Source organism: Rhipicephalus microplus, chromosome 2 (assembly GCF_043290135.1).
Source record: "Rhipicephalus microplus isolate Deutch F79 chromosome 2, USDA_Rmic, whole genome shotgun sequence".
Lineage (NCBI taxonomy): Eukaryota > Metazoa > Arthropoda > Arachnida > Ixodida > Ixodidae > Rhipicephalus > Rhipicephalus microplus.
Window position 1 is genome coordinate 218,232,914 of NC_134701.1, and position 21,110 is coordinate 218,254,023.

The following is a 21,110-nucleotide window of genomic DNA, read 5'->3' on the forward strand; positions in this document are numbered from 1 at the left end:
TCGACGCTGTTGGCGTGACGTGTGTGTCGTGCAGCACAGAGCTATTCGCACGTTTGAGTACTTCTCAAAGCGTCGGCGTTTTATTGTATGGCTAAATGTGCAGACTGAGGTACGCTCATATTTTGGCGCTTCATCGACGTATGTATGCATAATAATACTAACCAAATTAAGACGGCGCCGTCAAACACTTGTTACGTATGTTTGCTGCAGGGATTGAAACATTTGAAACATTTAAATCAGTTGCTCCAGTCCACCATGTAACACTATTGCTGTGTCTAAATTCATTCAATAAATAAAGCCCGTCTTCATGAAGCATGACTATTTGTACGAATGAGAATTACGTTATCCACATGCTTTAGATAAAATAAGCTAGTCGAAGCTCAACAACTAAGCTTAAACAGTAGTTTTCAGGCTGACAACATTAATTCATTAGAAGGAGAGTCCCTGTTGTACTACGTATAATAAATCTAGCGCAATGCTTCCTTTGCAAAAACTAGGGACGAAATTTTGAGACTCGATTAGCAACGCATATGAAAATGTACAACATTGTGACTAAAACTGTACACAAGAAACATCTGAAGATGACTGCTAGCAGACTTCGAATTGCTCAATTGAGCCACGTACCGGCTTCAGGCACGTAGAGGATTGTGTACCCTAAGATGGGGCTGTTGCCCGTGTGTGGCTGTGTCCAGTACAGAGTCACCGATCGGCTCGTTACTTGGTCAATGTGAACGTCTCTGGGGATTTCTGGCGCACCTGTTGGTTGACAAGAAAGAGATGCAGTTAAAAGGAAGAGTTGCAAGTAAGATTTTCATTTAATTGCTTATCTGCTTTATTAACTAAAAACAACGGGGACAAATGTTTCATCAACCGGGAAGTACACTATAGCCAAACAAAGAAATACACTATAACAATGCAATAGAGGAGCTTTCAGCTAAAACGCATGATTGATTTTTTGTTTAAGTTATGTTACCTGGCACTGGATATACCTTCAGTGACCCCTGTGCTCGGACGGAGTGCCAGTGCCACCTTACGTAACAGTACGCAACGGAACGCATGTGAACCCAGTCGTGTCTTAGAGGATTATAAAATAAGAATATAAAGATGACTTGCTTAATTGAGAACACGGTGGCAAACACGTGCGGATAGTTCACCTTGAACAATGAGCTGAATCGTGCGGTCCTTCTTTCCGTAAGAGTTGGTAGCTTCGCAGGCGAACACCCCAGAGTCTTCTCGACTGACGGACGGAATGAAAACTTTGGACACTATTCCTTCGGCTGTAGTGTCCTCTTGAAGAACGAACCTGAAGGAAACGGTGCAGGGCATGCTTAGGAATCTCTGCCAGAAAGTTACCTCACCGTCTGAACGCGCAAGCAAGAAATGCAAGAGAAAGCTCTGAACGCGTATACAATGATGACACGTACTCCTTCCAACTACATCATACATTTGGCATATAACGCAGGGCTGGAACATCCAATGTGGTGTTTTCTGACATATACTTTTATACTCATCAGAAGAATCCGCGTAACGTTATGATAGAGCTTTGTACCACACCCGCAGTCGCCTCGCCACGCTGGTGGTGGTGGTAAAGCCATTTATTTAACACAAAAAGCAGGGGGTATGTAGCGAACGCCACATAAGAGGACGGCACCCACAAAGAATAGGTGGGAATCCCTAGCACGGGACCCCATTAGCGTCGGCTGCTGCCTGGGCTCGTCTAACCAAGGCCTTTTGGGCCTGATGGTTAAAGCAGCCAAGCCGGGTCGCCTCCCACTCCTCCAGGGTAGGATTGGGTATAGGGGGTACAGCAGGGTTGCACGGGCAGGCCCACACCATGTGGTAGATGTCCGAAGACGCCTCCCCACAGTGTGAGCAGCTGCCCGAAAAGGCGGGATCGAAATGTTTGAGGGCTGCCGGGTGCAGCATAGTGTTCGTGAAAAGTCGAAGGAAAAGCCACTCCTCCTCTTAATTTAGGCCTTTGTATGGGCATGGATAAAGGCTGTGATCGAATCGGTAATGGTTCACATTTTCGCGGAACGAATACACCGGATTGAATTCAAGGTCGTCCTGATCGGGGGAAGTGAGTGGGAATGCCCGGTGAGAGAGCGCGCGGGCGGCGGTGTCGGCTGCCTCATTCCATGGGAGCAGGAGCCCAGACTATACGACGGGGTGCAGGGATTTCCTGATAGTCCGAACGTTGCAATAAGCGGTAGAACAGGTATGCAACACGGCCATTCACGATGTTTCGACAGGACCCTCGAGAGTCGGAGATAATGATTTGTGACCTATAAGGTGACAAGCGGCCGATGCAGTGGCGACTTCCTCCGCATGAATTATGTCCCAGGCATGAAACGTGAGCCCGTTAACTGTTTGGTTCTCGCGTACGACAGCGACCGTGTACCAGCCCCCAGGGTGTGGGCCAGATGCGTCCACGTAGAACACGCCGGGTTTTGGTCCATAATAGTGGGCCAGGGCTTCCGGCCGCGCCAGGCGACGGCCATTGTGGTCTTCTTTTGTCATATTGTTTGGAAGAGGACGAACGTGGAGGGCGCATCTCCACTCGAATTGGAGTTGAACGCGATCTTTCGTGATGCGAATTCATTGTATGCGTAGGTGGGCTAATAGGTGGCGCCCCGCTACCGTCTGTGAAAGTCGAGTGTACTGACTTGTGAGGTGGGCCTCTCGAAGCTCCCGAAACGTATTCACCACGCCCAGGCCTAGAAGGCACTGATTAGAGGTGTTCACGGGGAGGTCGAGGGCCCGCTTTGCAATATTTGCGAAGGGGGACTTCGAGTACATCCTCGTCTGGCTTTCCCGCAGGTGGAGGTATGGAATAGAATATGAGATTCTACTGGTTACAAATGCATGTGCCAGCCCCAAGGCATCTCTACACCGTAGGCCCCCGCGTTTATTAGAGACCCGGCGGACCATGCGGCCCACCTCGTCACCCCCCTTGCGGAGTTTGTGCAATGTGGTGTCTGGCCGTCTGTTTTAATTGATAAAGAGGCCCAGTACCCGGACTTCTTTTTGTTCACGGATTGGACCTGTCTCCAGTGAGAGTTAAATTTTGGCTGTACACTTGGGTGAGGGGGCGTATGTGCACAAATTCTGATTTGTATGTCGAGCACTGAAGGCCACACAGGCGGGCATAGCAGTCGACTATGCTAACGGCTTGCTGCAGGTTCACCTCAACATCTCCGAGTGCACCCTGCGTGGCCCAGATGGTGATGTTATCAGCATACAAGGCATGTTTTATACCAGTAACATGAGCCAGCTGAGCCGGATGGTGCATCATAGCCAGATTAAATTAGAACGCTGCTAGGTGATACTATGAGAAGAGATTGAGGAGAGGAAAAGACGCTATTTAAGCAGCCCTACTTGGGAGCTCGGCTCAACGCCAAGACACTGTAGACCACCATTGGCCTGGTGCGTGACCGATGGCGGTGCTGCGAACCGCCCTTGTATGACGTCAGTTCAAGGATTACCACTATTTCAAGGCGCTGGCGCCGTACAGAAACCATCGTCGTGGTAGAACTCGACAAAGAAACAGTTCAATTGGTTATCTTGTGTGTGGTGACTACCGACGCTGTTCTAGCAACCATGGGTGTCTCCCCTTACCGCTCATTTTAACAGCACAGCTCTTTGTTTCTTAAAACAGCGATCGCCTGTCTTTGCGGCGAGTGCTGCGCAGTGGTGAAGTACTCCTCTGTGAATCTATGTAATAACGCCCCCCCCCCCCCTGAAAAAGATGTAAGCTTTCTACGACCTTAAGCTGAGGAAGTGAATAGTTAAACTACGCCTTCATCGACCCTGAGAAGCAAGCACTTCACTGACAGGAACTTTTGCTATACCTGCCCTACGCGCCACTCTTCGGTAAGCTTCCAAGCGTGTGTTTCAGCGCCTCACCAGTACTTCAGCCATTTATTGAACGCAGGCTACAAGCATAGGTGACTTACACTAGGTGAGGTGCCGTCCCAAAACCTACCGTGAAGGCTCCTAGACACAGAGCCACGGCCTCCAAATCACCTCGGGTAAGCGCACCTCGTGAGCACAGCTGCCCCGCCGCGGTGGTCTATTGGCTAAGGTACTCGGCTGCTGACCCGCAGGTCGCGGGATCGAATCCCGGCTGTGGCGGCTGCATTTCCGAGGAAGGCAGAAATGTTGTAGGCCCGTGTGCTCAGATTTGGGTGCACGTTAAAGAACCCCAGGTGGTCGAAGTTTCCGGAGCCCTCCACTACGGCGTCTCTCATAATCATATGGTGGTTTTGGGACGTTAAGCCCCACATATCCATCCATCGTGAGCACAGCTGAGCGGCGCAGGTCGTCTGAGAACATGGCTTTATTTGTAACAACAGTACTGAAAGTTGGGCGAGTTGGTACTCATTCATGACTTCTTTGCGCAAACACGTACATGGACACAAGGAAAAGAGGCAAACAACACGGGCGCAAACTCCCAACTGGTTTATTTTGAACAACGAACTGTACTTATATCTTCACGTAGCCCACACGCCCCCCCATCGGTGGATCCAGGAACAAACGAGATAACCTCAAGAAAGCTTATTCAGCGCTACGTCATGATAAGAACCACAAAACAACAAAGATTAGTGGGTGCGTACCAATTTTTACAGACACAAAGATTCTGTCAACTCACAAGAAAAAAATTAACAGGGAGTTGATTGAAGCATTCCATATTAGAAACATGGGAGAAAAATGTGTTAGCCAAGCTTCCATCACCATGTCCGATAAAGAATTTGACTTTTTGAAAGGCACGTGCTACAATCCGTCTGCATATGCGTGAACTCTTCAATTTTTTGTTGTTTTGTGGTTCTTATCATGACGTAGCGCTGAATAAGCTTTCTTTAGGTTATCTCGTTTGTTCCCGGATCCAACGATGGGGGGGGGGGGGCGTGTGGGCTACGTGAAGATATAAGTACAGTTCGTTGTTCAAAATAAACCAGTTGTGAGTTTGCGCCCGTGTTGTTTGCCTCTTTTCCTTGTGTCCGTGTACGTGTTTGTGCAAAGAAGTCATGAATGGCTTTATTTGTTAGGTGCACGTACTATCATGAGCAATATGAGGTCGAACGCGCGAGTGCGTGGCCAAGAGTCTCAAGATACAGATAACGTGACACGAGGATGGCGCTGCCGAAAAAAGGAGGGCGCTCTTCCGCTGACTGTCGGCACTCCCGCATCACCATACCCGCATGATAGTTGCTGTGAAACGGCGGTTTATCTCGTGCCTTCGGCCACTAGCAATGATAACACGAAAACAAATAAAAAATTCTTTTCGAAAACAAGGATGCGCATCAAAATGCTCAGCGAACGCCATCTAGATGTAATAAAAGCACGGCCTGTGTATCGCGTCCGGTTACGTCACAGCCGATGTTTCTTTAGCTTCATAGCCTGCTAGGTCAACTGGTTGCGGTTGTGCGCGTTGATGAGAATTGATTTCACCAACAGCAGCTATAGCAGCTGACACGCTACAAGCTGCGTTTTGCAGCAAAATTATCGGGGAGGTATCAACAGCTGGCGTAAGCACGCCGCCTTTTCCATTTTGTTTCGCACAGCGGTCGCTGTAAATCAGCCGATGTAGTCTTCGAGGCTATTTGACACGCATTCCCGTGCTCGAGCTCATATTGCTCACATATATGCGTTGTTCACTGATCAATGCAAGCACGTGCCTAGCGCACTGCTTACCATAAGAATCACAACAAAAAGCTGCTGTCACTGTTTACTGCACATTTTCACTAAAGGGTGTCACATAAGCGGAGTTTCTTAAGCTTTTTGTTATGCTACGTGCGTGAACGTTAACTCACTCAGCTTTCCCTGTGCGTGGTATATATTTGTTAGAATAAGGAGACCGACTCGAAAGAGTAGACAAAGATATATTTACAGCCGGTTAAGCGAGCAGTGCCAGCGATACAGATTCATTGTCGTCGGCAGCGCACAGCTAGACACTGCTATAGATGCATGCACGCGGCAGTATGAAACTCTGCGACTCAGAACAAGTGTCGGCAACCTGCGTACCACGGGCCCCATGCATGCGGCCCGTGGGGCAATATACGGCCCCAGGCAAGAAATCCCAACCCTCTTCTCCCCTGTCACTTTCTATCTGTATGCCTACTCGCCAGTTTTGACCTACTATAATGTGGCTAGACAGATACAAGTAAGATCGCTTTTAGCTGGCATTGGAGTTATTTATAGGAGGAAGCTTCTTAAGCCGTGGGTCATGCGTCCGTGATGTATGTAGTAGTAGTAGTAGTAGTAGTAGTAGTAGTAGTAGTAGTAGTAGTAGTAGTAGTAGTAGTAGTAGTAGTAGTAATAGTAGTAGTAGTAGTAGTAGTAGTAGTACGTAGCCACCTCGACGACGGGACAAGAGAAGCGGCACGAGTGCACTCACTTTAATTGAAGAGGACACAAGCGCTCGTTAATCATAAATAAAAAGATAGTTACTTCTTACGAACTAACCTACAGAGACGAATATCGGTAACTTAATCTCCAATAAAATTTGCCTTAAATTTGATGCTTACTAAACAACAACAACAACAACAACAACAACAACAACAACAACAACAACAACAACAACAACAACAACAACAACAACAACAACAACAACAACAACAACAACAACAACAACAACAACAACAACAACAACAACAACAACAACAAACAACCCTCAGGCCTGCGCGTAGGGCACAACACAGTCGCAGCGAAAGCTAGCAGAGCGGCCTTTCAGAGTCTTTTCTAAACACTTATTGGGTGACTACTGCAAGAAAACTTCCCGGGTACCCACTATGGCATTATTATTACAAATTTTTTGGCAGTAGGCCGGCATTCGCTATGCTATTTTCCGTCATTCTTCTGAAAAATGTGCTATCCGCTAAACACTTGCAAGGAATTTTCTGCCAATTGTTATGCAGTGGCTGACGACGGTGAGAAATTATGCCTGAAGCGGGTATGCGCCACATTTAATAGGTGAACAACAACAAGCTTTTGTAATGGGTTGGAGCATTGGACGACCCACTCGTCATGCTATGCACATTGTGCGACGACTGGTTATTCTTTCGCTGTTTTAAAGCGCTTTATAAGTCATGTTAACGTGATTGCTTTCCCGACATCAAGCCTGCCTAAGGCAAGTTTGCCAACAAGTCCCAAGCACAGGCGTAGTCAAACGGGGTCAAAAGCCTCAACAATACTGTGAACTTAAGCAGCTGCTCAAGTGCGCTGTGTTGAGACTTCTGACCCCGTTCCAGAGCGGCTTCCCCTTCTTGCCGCTTGTGTGTGTTTGCCTGACTTCTGATATGAAGTATGTTGTGCGTACTTCACTGGTTTACTGGTTCACTGGTGACGACTTCATGCATTAAAGAAATAGAAGCGGCGTAGCTCAGTGATAGAATATTGGGCTGGCACTCAGCGGACCCGGGTTCAGGCCCCACTGTGTCATTGGCGCTAGGTTTTTTCTCTCTAATTTCGCACGATTTGGTTACGGACACCGGCGGCGGCGGCGGACAACTACGGTGGCGCGTGATCCGAGTTGTGATCTCATCAAATTTTTCGCTGTAAAAAAAACTAGTAACAGAAGGACGCACTTTGAGCACTATCTGACCCGAAAACGTTGTCACCTTAAACTCGCTGTGCGTAGCCTCCTTGGGTTTAGCAACGTTTAGCGAAGATGGGGCCGCAGAGCCATGAATATAGTTAACTAGTGTATAGCCATGAACTAGAGGTGGTGAAAGGTGGGGAGTAGACACGAAGCGCAGGCCGTAAGACAGTGCGCGCGTGCCACTCTTCTAGTCCGGCCGTGGCACCTATAGTTTTCTATATGATGAAAAGATGCGAGATGGCATTACTTAGAGTGTTCACTACATTGACGGACGCACGGACGGGCGGATGCACGGAGCGACAGACGAGCGCGCAGACGGACGGCTGCACGTACAGACGAACAGACGCGCGGATGTCAGCGATACTTCATCTTAGGAAACACTCACGCAAATGGGCGAGTGCCTTCCAAAACGCGGCAGTTCGGCTGCCTTCTACCAACTGCAGCGCTTCTGACATCTGCTTTATTCTCTTACTGAAACTTTGCCGTCAACTTCATGGTTTCATGACCAGAACAAAAGTATTTGAATTGTTTGATATAAGTCATGCTGTATCCGTCTTCATTAAAGGTCTTTCGCAATGATTTTGTAATCTATTGCTCATAATGCCTAATGTGTATGTAGCCGTGCTATTTTCTATAGCTGGCTTATACTCGCCTAATTTTTGCCTATGTGTAAAGGAGCTCCCCTTGTGCTCAGATTATCAACCTTCCAACAATGCGCGCTTCAGCCGTAAGTTTAGATGACTTCGCGAGGCCAGACACAAGTACACGTGAGAGTTTGGCTTTCCGAAGTACCGTTCATGATCTCAAAGAGTCACAGCTTTGCGGCAAAGGCGAAGCAATGAACGCGATAGCAACAAATTGGAAGGTCACGCGCAGAATGGCAAGCAGATATAAACGCGTTTCTCACGCACAAATGAAGCCCAATACGTACTCACAAGTACAGATAAACGCAAATAAGCGTCTCAGTTCTCACTTCGCTGTGTCTGAAAAGCGCGCACTTTTCGCAAAAGGAGACTGTGCATCGATTGCAGTGACCTTTGTGTGCCCGGCAACTACAACAAAGTCGCTCCGGTGAAAGCTTAAGGACAGCCAAAAGAAGATGCTCCCAACTGCGAGAAAAGGGCGCGCGAGTGTGCGTTCAGGTGCTTTACGACCACCAACTCCTCTCCGCGAGGCAAAATACGCGTGGGAAATAAGGGCGCGTGCCGCCGCGCACTCAATGCGCCATCTTGCTGTTAATGCTGAAAACGCGATAGTTCCCCTCCGAGATGCCCACCACCAGTGGTAAGTGGTAGATATAAATAGCTTTCTGTTTGCAGGTCGAAGGACGTGCTTTTCGGTGGCGCAGTGGTTAACGCCTCGAACTCTCGATGCAGAGGTTCCAAGTTCGATTCTGCGCGCCGGAATCGTCACCTGGATTTTCTATTTTTTTGCGTTTTCTTTAATATATATGCATATACATATACGGTGAGTGACTTTGACACCGGCTGCAAAATCTAGCCGAGAGTGTACTCCATATAATTTCTATCACAATAAAATGGCTTGCTTTCCAGTGAATCGTCGTTTTAAGCTCATATGGCGCGATAATTTGGCTACACATATGCAAGTACTTATCTGCACTGTTTGTATAACCGTAAATCTTAAATCTTCTGTCTTAAAGACAACTAATCAAAGTTCACGCACAAGATGTAGCTCAGATATGAGTACAATAGACGAAACTAGGCATCTAAGCTTGCGCACTGCACATTCTCGACGAAACATGTGGTCGCTGCAAGGATTTAAGGGCGTTCCACTCACCTAGGGAGAGCAAGATCTCCAAAAGGTTTCCTATCCTTGGACCAGGTGACCGTGAGTGGGGTTTCTCCAAACACTTCGCAGGAAATGGTTACGTCATCCTTGGATCGGACTGTCTTCGTTTCGAACTCCTCGGTGAAATAAGGAGGAACTGCGTTTTAAAAGAGTCAAGACTTAAGCTGTCACGCGTGATCGAGTGAATGATTCCAGAAGGGCTTAGAAATGCTAGGGGAAGCGCATATTGCGATCTCGCATTTCGTTACCAATTTATAAACAAACAAAAAACGAACAAAAACAAACAATAAATCAAACAAACAACACTGATTTAGCTATACTTGGGGACGTTTTTTTAAACGCAAAGAAAATACATGCCGTAGAATGTATGGCTGTGCGTGACATATCTTTCAACGATGAAATTTTGACAGCAATCAGGCTATGTTAGCGCTGAAACGGAAGAAATGCACAGAAACAAAAGCATCTACCTAAACTTCTCCTTTAAATGTTTCGTGAGCATTTTTGTCGGAACATTTTAATAACACTCTGTAGCTTGTTATATCTTTATTTTTCTTTCTCTTATTCTATCTCTCTGATCTAAATGCACCTAAGTGTTTTCACACACCCTCTGTTTCTAGACATATCAAGATCCCCAGCGAATACGAATAGGAATAAGCTGTTTTGATGCTTCCTTATATATAGAGACGCGTATGTGTCAGCCACACTATATACACATAAGACCTGCCACAATCAACCGAGCTCTTATACACTTCTGCCGCGGGGATCAGCCCGACGGAGTTCCCAGGAAGTGATTCCGTCGCCGAATGGCCGGTCATCGATCAATCAGTCTCACCGTTGACGTCGAGATAAGCGACGACCGACAGTGCCGGGCCGACCCCGTTGCTGGCCTCGCACAGGTAATGGCCCTGGTCCTCGATGGTCACCTCGGATATGACGAGCGATCCATTCTCCAACACGTGCATGTGCGGGCTGCTCACCACGCTCCGGAACTCGGAGACCTTTTCGCTTCTTTTGCCTGCACAGCCGTAATCGAGAAGAATGAGAGAAGACAGGATGAAAGGTGGATCTCCCAAATGAAGCTTTAAAAGCAGCTTTGGGAGCCAGTAGCAAGATCGAGCGATTCCGTGTACCATTCCATTTGTCTTTATATGAACGATTCTGAGAAATTCACTTTGTCGCCTCTCAATGCGCTGTGTTTTTTTTTCGCGGACTGTATCTGTCTTAATATAACTCTTGTGCGACCTCTATAGTCCTCTATTTTCTCTCCTGGTCAGTTTTTTCCCCTTCAGTTTCCTTTGAGACGTTCACTCGTTCAGACTGCCACTCGATGTACAAGAAACTGAACGAAATTAACGAAGCCTAATGGGGCGACACTGAAAGAAGCGGATGATATACTCTTAATTTTGCGAGCTTGATTGAAAGTGATGAAAGCAATGACTCTTTCTGCGATGAAAGTTAAAGAGCTCACTCGTGACGGGCTATTTAAATAAATTAGTGTGTTCAGCAAGTATGACCTCGCACTGTGGAGTACCGGGGTGTTACTGGGCATGCATGACCGATACATTATGCGCTAAATGCGTTCATATGCTATAGCTATTAAGACTCAAAAAGAAGAATGCGAGGATGTGGATTGTAAGGAATAGCAAACGCACGAACGCCCAGACGCGCACACACGGACGCACATGCAGTCAGTCACACAAGCACATACGCATGCTCTCTCGCCGGCTCTCTGTCACACACACACACACACACACACACACACACACACACACACACACACACACACACACACACACACACACACACACACACACACACACACACACACACACACACACACACACACACACACACACACACACACACGCACACACGCACACACACACACACACACACACACACACACACACACACACACACACACACACACACACACACACACACACACACACACACACACACACACACACGCGCGCGCGCGCGCGCGCGCGCGCTCTTTCACTCTAACAGATAATCGACCCCAAGTGGTCTGTACACTTCATCGATGCTCAGCTCCAGATTTTCAATCTAATGTTGCAAAAGCACTTGCTTACGTCGCGGGTTCAAATCCCGGCTGCGGCGGCTGCATTTCCGATGGAGGCGGAAATGTTGTAGGCCCGTATACTCAGATTTGGGTGCACGTTAAAGAACCCCAGGTGGTCGAAATTTCCAGAGCCCTCCACTACGGCGTCTCTCATAATCATATGGTGGTTTTGGGACGTTAAACCCCACATATCAATCAATCAAAAGCACTTGCTTGTTCGAGTTGGGCTTCCAACAATCGGCGAGATGCGTTACCTGGTGCCGTACAGCAGAGCACGTTTCCCCGAGAAACATTCATTGAAAATTATTGCTAGAGGAAAACATCATTTTCAGAATTCATGTAAGTACACGCACTTACTGCCTGCGTAAATGTTCTACGCTGACAGATCTTCTTTCGTTCCTTCAGTAAATGACACTTGTTGCAAAGCGGACATGGAAAAGGAACAAAAAAAAAGTCATTAGTTAGTGGTGAATGCCCATGGCGTGCTAGGCGCGGATCTGCAGAAAGGACGTGTTTCTAATTAAAAACTGGTCTCGCTTGCCTCCCCAACTTAGTCCACTCCAAATCTGCAGTGTAGCCACCCTGGGCCATTTCACCATCCGCAATTACGAAAATGAATGGCTCATTACTTTGCCTCGGTTAGTCAACATGCGTGCTCGTATTATGGTATATATGCATTCGGAAAAAGTACAAGCCTCGTCTGCGCAAATGACTGGAATAGATTCTAACAGGTTATTTCCCTGCAAGAGATTGACGTCACCAGATCGCGAGCTGAGCTTTAACATGAATATTATCACAGATTCGTTCATGAACATGCATTTATTTGAACTAGGAGGTATATAGGACCGAGAGAAGTGTAATGGTAATGGCCTTTAAAAACCTTCCTTCATGTTACGCGAAGTTATCGAAGGATTCAACGACAAAAAGGAGATGCACATAGTTGCACGAAGACCGGACAAGCTAGAGAGTGGTGCACGTGTTTCCAAACTCATGAACGTAACGACCATCATTTGCTTTTCAAGGTGCTTATCTTCGGTACTGGAGTGACTAAAAGGAAAAAGTGAAACACATTTGGTCAGGCTGTATTGAACTATAAGGATCAGTAAAGCTTTCGCGTTACCAAGAATAACTGTAGTCTTCAACGCGTGTGTCTCATTATGCATGAAATATATACTTAACTATGGTCGGGGGCACCATAACAATGCGTTTATATTCTCCATGTGCATCTCTTACTAGAAAATGCATACATAGGTAATTTTAAGGACCGTAGCGCTTATCACGCTGTGCTGACCAAGCAACGCTTGCACGTAAAGGCGAGTGTTTCCAACGCTTTGCTAAGACGCGATAGTGGTGGTACCTACCCGTCGCTTTGCGTTCCTCACCTTATCACTTCTGAGACGGGCGCGCACACCCGTCTCAGAGCCATACGCTTCGTTTTGCAAGAAGACTGCCAGGTGGCACTCATGTCTCACGTGTGATAGAGTTACCGTATATGCTATATGGTAACTCTAGGTAGCATGTACAGAAACTCTAACGTGTGACGTGAGCTGATGAGCTCGTTCGCCTCCGCTGCACGCTCGAGGCACTCTAACGCAGCGCCTCCAAAATACCATTCACCGATTTTCTTGCGCAGAGCATCAAATTAATTGTTCACTCTCTCCACACGCAAGACTATCGTCTTTCGACGACATTTGCAGATTGCATGCAGATACGGGGCCATTTTTTTTTGTTACAGAACCACCATATAACGATCGCATGTTCGAAGGCATGCACTCACACTCAAGGAAATTTTCGCAGCGTTCCGTGGCCTTGCTAATGCAATTTCCTTCGGGCCTTATAAAGATAGCTGACATTAATACAGCGTATTATCTTTACATAGGTGTGTCGCTTCATGTATTCTTGTAAAGCAATAATACAAGGCGTACGCAACAAGATTATTTATTGATTTTCCGCCTAATAAACCATAGTTCGTGTATCGAGCGGGGAACTAAAGATATCGCACGTTTTTTTTTATAAAGCCTACCTAATAATCTTATATTATAGAGGTGCTATAATCTGAATTGAATAAGCTTACACATAATGCCATTTTAGAAAGTACACTGCCCTTCATAAGGGAGTAACAAGGCTTCGGCCACCGCGGTAACTTAACATTTGCTTTGTGGTTTTCTCTAATAGCATTTGAATGAATACTTTTGCGTCCTTGGGGTGGAGTGTGTTCAAAATGGCGAAAAATTAGGTTACGGTTCATTCTTTTCTTCCGAATTCAAATGCTGTCATTGCGTATGCATTCAAGGGGATTATTGCATACTGACGTCGAGAAAACAACTAAAGCTTTCATTGGAACATATTTTAACTCAGCGCACGACCATGCGGACACATGAAGAGACAAACCACAGCGCTCTTCTCTTGTGTCCGCGTAGTCGTGCGCTGTGTTAAAATATGTTCAAGTACTATCACCAACTGGCCCAGCTTTCAGTCCTTCTAAAGCTGTCATTAGCCTTGATGTCATTTTTCTCCGGTATGTAGCAAAGTAAGAGCAAGAGGCTAAAATGAGTAATGCGGAGCAGCTAGCCAGCCAATAAAAAAATCTAGAGTGTCTTGTTCGCCTGTCTCATTCCATCACTTTCACTTCCTCTGATACCTGACTTGTACAAGTGCTCACAGCCCATGCAACCATGGCATGTGACGTGGTCTAATGACTTTGTTAGGTGCAGCAGTAATAGCCAATAAAGAGAAAGCGCGGAAAGAAAAACTTCGGTACAGAAACAAGGTAGAGTCAATATCGGTACAACGTGCGTTAGGAGGAAACGACATATATATTTTTTTACTTTCGGGAACAAGATTATAAGATCGCTAAGTGCATGGCTGTGCGCTCTACTTCTCTTGTAGCCTCTCTCCTCTGGTAGGCTGTCGAGCAGAAAAGGCTGTTACACGGGAAAAGAAAAATAATATCAACGCTGCATAACAGAAAAAAAAGGCAGTTAAACTTGATGGAGTTAAACTTGATGACAGGATTCTTTATTATATTATTCTGCGTGGCTTGTCGACGATTTTTTGCACAGTTCTTGCCTTTAGGACCTACGCTCCGTCTATGTACTTACCTTACTGAAGTGCTAATAAATAATATATTGCTCAACATTAGGAAATATTAAGCGGAAACCTTATGAGTGTGTCCACATTTTTTTTCTTCAGCTGCCTAACACCTCTCGAGTTTTTAGGCCCTGCAAATAAATCATTCCAACAATATATAGAGTTTGCGCCGAAACTCTCGTCGGTGGAACTGCTAGAGCGTTCAAAGGCGCGCAAAACACGCTTTTACCGCGAGATTGGCTCGTGATGGGTATGTACCGAGGTGCGGTGCTTTTACCGTCTCTCTCGAGGTCTGAATATTTCTCTCTATAGCCCGCTCTGCATGAGATAGTATACAGAATATGGTACAGGGCAGGTCACATGGATTTGATCACGTTGATGTGGTACTCGTTTTTTTATGTAACGTTCGTGATTTGATAATATTTTAACATTTTTATAATTAATACAGAACTTGTAATATTTTTCTACAATATAAGTTTCTAGAATAATGTAATGAAGCCAACGAATGTACAGGTGTCGTGAATTGTACCGATTTCATGCATCGTAGTAATAGTTTAAGAGATGTCAAAAAAAGTAAAGTGAACAGTGAGAGAACTTGCCACTTAATATGTAGGAGCATCGGACGCGTGATTCGAATGTTGAAGGTTAGTCCCTGCTGGTGGCGAGTGGCCTTTTCGCCCACTTAACCTTATTCAAATATATTTTATTAGTACAATACATTTAGGAACAGTGCAATCAACGTCCCCTATACTTTGATTGCCTTAATTATCTGCTGGTTTCATTAGATTACGGCAGAAAAAAAGCGAGCCCTCAGAATACGCTAAATAATTCATTCAAGAAAGTAAAGTAATCCACGTATCTCTAATATTTATGTAGTTTTTATCAGTAACGTACATACGAGACAGCTTCAAATAATCTTCAGTTTTTTTAAAGCTTTTGCCGCCAAATAGAGTGTTTGATTTACTGCAGTCTAGGAGAAGGTTTTGAGGTAATTTCAGCTCATTCTTTGCAGGAACGAATTAAGCATCCTATTTTTTTACTGTTGCGAGTACGGAGAATTCTGTACTATTTGTAATAAGTCTAAACCAGCCTAACAATGAAAGTATGATACTGCTGCCTTTTATCTGCACAAAGAAGTTCCTTAAATGATATGCTGAATTATACTGAAAGTGGAGTCACGTTGTTCAAGAATATTCCAGGGTATAATTTTTTTTTCATAACAGCACTTCCTGCACTTGCCTTAGACACATAAAAGAGCAAAAAAATTAATTATTTCTAATGGCCCAATGTCATCGGCAAATCACCGAAGATATTGCATTGCTGAATAACTCAGGGGACGAATTGCAACTCATGATTACGGAGTTAGACAAAGAGAGCAGAAAGGTGGGTCTTAAAATTAATCTGCAGAAAACGAAAGTAATGTACAACAACCTCGGAAAAGAGCAGCGCTTCGAGATAGGTAATAATTCACTTCAAGTTGTAAAACATTATGCCTACTTATGGCTGGTAATAACCGCGGAGCCGCACCACGCGATTGAAGTAACTAGAAGAATAAGAATGGGGTGGAGCACATTTGGCAAGCACTCTCAAATTATGACATATAGATTGCCAATATTCCTCAAGCGGAAGGTATATAACAGCTGTATCTTACCGGTACTCAGCTACGAAGCAGAAACCTGGAGATTTACAAAGAGGGCTCAGCTTAAATTGAGGACGACGCAGCAAGAAATGGAAAAAAAATGAAGAGACATAAGAAGAGAGCAGAGTGGATTAGGTAACAAACGAGAATTAAGGATATCATAGTTGAAATCAACAAGAGGAAATGGACATGGACCGGCCATGTAGCGCGTACAAAGGATAACCGCTGGTCATTAAGGGTGACTAACTAGATTCCCAGAGAAGGCAAGCGGGTTAGGGGGAGACAGAAGGTTAGGTGGGCAGATGAGAATAAGAAGTTTGCGGGTATAAATTGGCAGCAGCAAGCACAGGACCGAGTTAACTGGCGGAACATGGGAGAGGCCTTTGTCCTGCAGTGGACGTAGTCAGGCTGGTGATGATGATGATGATGACACGGCCCGTGTGGTAATATTTTTACAGATTCATTACTGAAAGTCTTACAATTAGCTGGTACATACCACTATTCTTTCGTTGTATTCGGACAAGCGATGGCGGAAGCGCATTAGAGATCAAAGTATGATCCGCTGTACAAATGTTGTTTCTTACAGAAAGCGAAGTTTCTTGCTTAGTTCTCCAAGAACGGAAGATATCAAACAGGATCGCTGGTATTACAAAGCCTAAATAACGGCCTTCTTCTAAAATAAGATACTTCTGTGGAAAGAACTTTTCTATGAATACACCAATTCTATTTTTCGATCGCTGCCTGACATCCTTATTTTTCGATTCGTCGTAAAAAAACAATATGGTGACAATGTGCTCAGTAATTGGCTCCAGTGGCTCTTAACAAGCTTGGTATTGCAGGTTACTTGAACTCCTAAGTTTTTATTGATAAGTAGAGTACTGAGAAAACAATACACCAATTTGTTTATACACTGAAAAAAGCCGCAACGCCGATTGATAAAGCCGATTGATAAAGATCCTATCAACAACCCTGGGTCGGGTTTTTTTTTGCTCGTCCAGTTAGCATAAAATTATTGCATTGTGCAACATTCTATGACACGGATTCTATGTCCATTGGTTGCTGAACTTTATAGGTTCGTGAAAGCGTGAATATTCTCAATGTATATTTCTTTTAACAGCCCACGATTTTTCAGATACTACAATAGACAATGAAGTGTGCGCCTTGATAATATGCGGTAAGAAGAACTTCATTTCAAAATAATACTTTAAAATGGGTGAGATTATTGAGGAGCCATCATGGTTTTCGTTCTCGTTTTATGTCTCAGAAAACGTTGCACACTCATTTCTACAGCATTCTGGCACAATAAACATTGCTTTAGAAATGGTTGGTGTGTCATAAGCATCATCATTGGGCAGTTTACGTCGATAATTTTCTGCTTAAAACTTATTCTGTCAATTTATTCGTCTTGTACGTGCGCTATATTGTCACGTGCTTGTCAAAAAGAAAGACAATGACAGTTGTGCATGTGCCATGAAGTACTATGAAATGGATGAAAAAGAAGAACTCTCTTGCGCGTTCTATTAAAAGAACCTACCTGCTTCTGGTGTCTCAGTTTCTGCCGCAAGACCTCTGTTTCGACGACGGGACACTGGTGGAGGTGCTGGAGCCTACACCCTGATGCAGGACAGTCTTACTCGGACCCGTTCACCTAGTCCAGAGACTCAGCCCCTCGTCACGACTCCAGTGCACCGATTCAGTCGGCGCCTACTAGGCCTAAGTCCAGAGTCCACACCTGTTCCGCCTCTTTCCAGCATGGCAGCTCCTACGACATCCACGGTTATCCCGCCATCGCAGACCACTCTTCCCTCGCAGGTAACTCTTGAACATCCTCGCGTTCCTGAAGTTTTCCGTGGGGAAGAGTACGAGGATGTCGAAGACTGGCTCGAACAGTTCGAACGGGTCGCTGTATCCAACAACTGGAGCGAACAGCACAAACTTGGCCGTGCATATTTCGCACTGGAAGATAGCGCTCGCACGTGGTACGAGAACCGCGAGGCTACATTCCAATCTTGGGAAGACTTCCGTCGAAAGCTCCTCGCTACATTTTTGAACTCGGACCGACGGGATCGCGCACAGCAAGTGATTGAGGCACGCGTGCAAAAACCTAATGAAACAGCCGCCATGTACGCAGAGGGTATGATCCGTCTGTTTCGACGAGCTGACCCTGACATGCCCGAGGCGAAGAAGGTGCGTCACCTGATGCAGGGTGTTAAGGAACAAGTGTTTGCGGGCCTCGTAAGAAATCCACCTACAACTGTAGATGAATTCGTAAGAGAGGCGACAGTCATCGAGCGCGCGCTGCAACAACGACGCCGACACTTTGACCGCCTGCAGAACCACACGGCAGTAAGTGCTGCAGCTCAGAACACTGCCGTATGCGAAAGTTCCCTGCGGCAAATGATCAGAGAAATACTGCGTGAGGAACTTCGGGCCCTCTGCGTTCCCCCTGCCCAACCGCCAGTCGCATCTGTTGCCGAAATCGTCCGCCAGGAGTTGAGGCAAGCCATTACACCACCCGCGCCAAATCCTGAGCCACATCCAGCGAGCTACGCTGATGTAGTCCGTCGTCCTCCACCGACATTTGTGGCGACGCCCTTCCAGCCACGACCCACTGCCGTACCTTGGTGGCAACGAGATTCTACGAGACGACCACCAGTTCGCCGAACTGACTTGTGGCGCATGGCCGACCGTCGACCTATTTGCTACCGCTGCGGAGAACCCGGTCACATTGCCCGCTATTGCCGTCACGGCGATTCTGGGTTCGGGAACTTTTCTCGTCCCGCTTCTTTCCGCTCCGAAGACCGTCGTGCCCACGATGCCGATCAACTATCGCCTGCTCAAGCAACCCCACCGCGTCGCTGGCGCTCTCCATCACCTGCGCGTCACCGTGACTTCCCTCAGAGCTACGCGGACGTCACCAGAGGCCGTTCGCCTAGCCCGCGCCGGGGAAACTAACTGATGCGACCTCGGGGGGCAAGGTTGCCAATCGTCGACACACTGAAAAGTTCCCCCAATCATCGCAAGAAGGTATGACGACAACGACGATGAATACGACGACGAATAATAATGCTGAAGAAGTTGTACGTGCCGATCTGAGCGTTCTCATTGACGGACATCACGTTACAGCACTGGTCGACACTGGCGCCGACTTCTCAATCATGCGACAAGAGCTCGCCGACCGCCTCAGGAAGGTCAAGACACCGTGGACAGGGCCGCACATAAGGAGTGCTGGTGGTCAGCTGATGACACCCACGGGTAAATGCACCACTAGACTTCGCATCGGAGATTCTAGCTTCGTGGCCACTTTCGTCCTGTTGCCAGACTGCTGTAAAGAGTTAATTTTGGGCATGGATTTTCTTCAAGATCATGGCGCTGTTATCAACATTCCTCAACGTATGGTGACGTTTTGCGCTCATCCTTATGCCGACAACAGCAGTGAAGAACCACGCGGCCGTTTGCGAATAGCCGACGATGTGACACTCCCACCGAGATCCTGCTGCCTTGTGTCGGTGTCCAGTGGGTGTCCTTGCTATAAAGATGTGATAGCGGAGCACATAGTCACTCTTTTGCTCACGCAAGGCATTTTCATCGCGAGGGGCACGTGACAATATGAAGTAATAAAAACAGCTATGAACTCTCGCAAAAGCCTGATTTCCGCCCAAGAAGTAGATGCGTGGATAACAAAGGTACCGGACATGCGACCAGTTATTAAATGCGAAGAATCTTTTAGCGAACTTCGGCGACTTTGAGCCTATCTATCTATCTATCTATCTATCTATCTATCTATCTATCTATCTATCTATCTATCTATCTATCTATCTATCTATCTATCTATCTATCTATCTATCTATCTATCTATCTATCTATCTATCTATCTATCTATCTATCTATCTATCTATCTATCTATCTATCTATCTATCTATCTATCTATCTATCTATCTATCTATCTATCTATCTATCTATCTATCTATCTATCTATCTATCTATCTATCTATCTATCTATCTATCTATCTATCTATCTATCTATCTATCTATCTATCTATCTATCTATCTATCTATCTATCTATCTATCTATCTATCTATCTATCTATCTATCTATCTATCTATCTATCTATCTATCTATCTATCTATCTATCTATCTATCTATCTATCTATCTATCTATCTATCTATCTATCTATCTATCTATCTATCTATCTATCTATCTATCTATCTATCTATCTATCTATCTATCTATCTATCTATCTATTTATCTATCTGTGACGTCAATAAATGACAAAGGTATATGAATGCTGCAAACATGATAATCATGACACGTGTGCGATATACGAACATGATAACATACAGCGCGCATGGCTCGCTCGCGGTCATTTCGCTAGCTTCACATATACCAAATATAGTACAACGTGACGTGAATGAATGACGAAGGTATGTGACTGGTTCAAACATGATAATTATGAGATGCGTGTCATGTAACAACATGACTACATGCCACGCTCACGATACGCTCGCAACCGCTTCGCTTTTTCACATATACCAAATTGGGTATCCCCTGACGCGAATGGACGATCAAGCTAAATGACCCGTCCAAACATGATAATCATGGCAAAAATAACTTATTTTCATGGTTACCTTGTCGTTCCAAAAGCCAGAAGATGACCACTACACTATAGCCGTACCCGCGATCACCAAGTAAAAACAAAGAAAGAGCAGTGCGGTGTCACTAAACTTCATTACACTTACATCCAGGCACCGCCACATGAGGTATCCAAAATGATGTTTATTCATGTTTTTTTTGGCAATACCACAATTTATCGATGCTATGCTGCTTTAGGCGCGAATATCCCTACGGTTTAACCTTGTCTTGCGTTGTTGTTACGATATAGAACCG

At 45.7% G+C, this 21,110-nt stretch overlaps 1 protein-coding gene across 3 annotated transcripts in view; it reads right to left on the reverse strand.

The window, feature by feature from the left end:
- The window catches only part of LOC142774965 (cell adhesion molecule Dscam1-like), a 492,538-nt gene that overhangs the window by 28,848 nt on the left and 442,580 nt on the right, over positions 1–21,110 (reverse strand). For all 3 annotated transcript variants that reach the window (XR_012886599.1, XM_075876112.1, XM_075876103.1), the window contains exons 11-14: positions 10,242–10,424; positions 9,398–9,545; positions 1,155–1,303; positions 625–756 (exon numbers count right to left, since the gene is read on the reverse strand). Coding sequence is in view for 2 of the 3 variants with exons in the window: in XM_075876112.1 (XP_075732227.1) it covers positions 625–756; positions 1,155–1,303; positions 9,398–9,545; positions 10,242–10,424 (612 nt within the window). In the remaining variant the exon portion in view is untranslated. The remainder of the gene's footprint in view (positions 1–624; positions 757–1,154; positions 1,304–9,397; positions 9,546–10,241; positions 10,425–21,110) is intronic.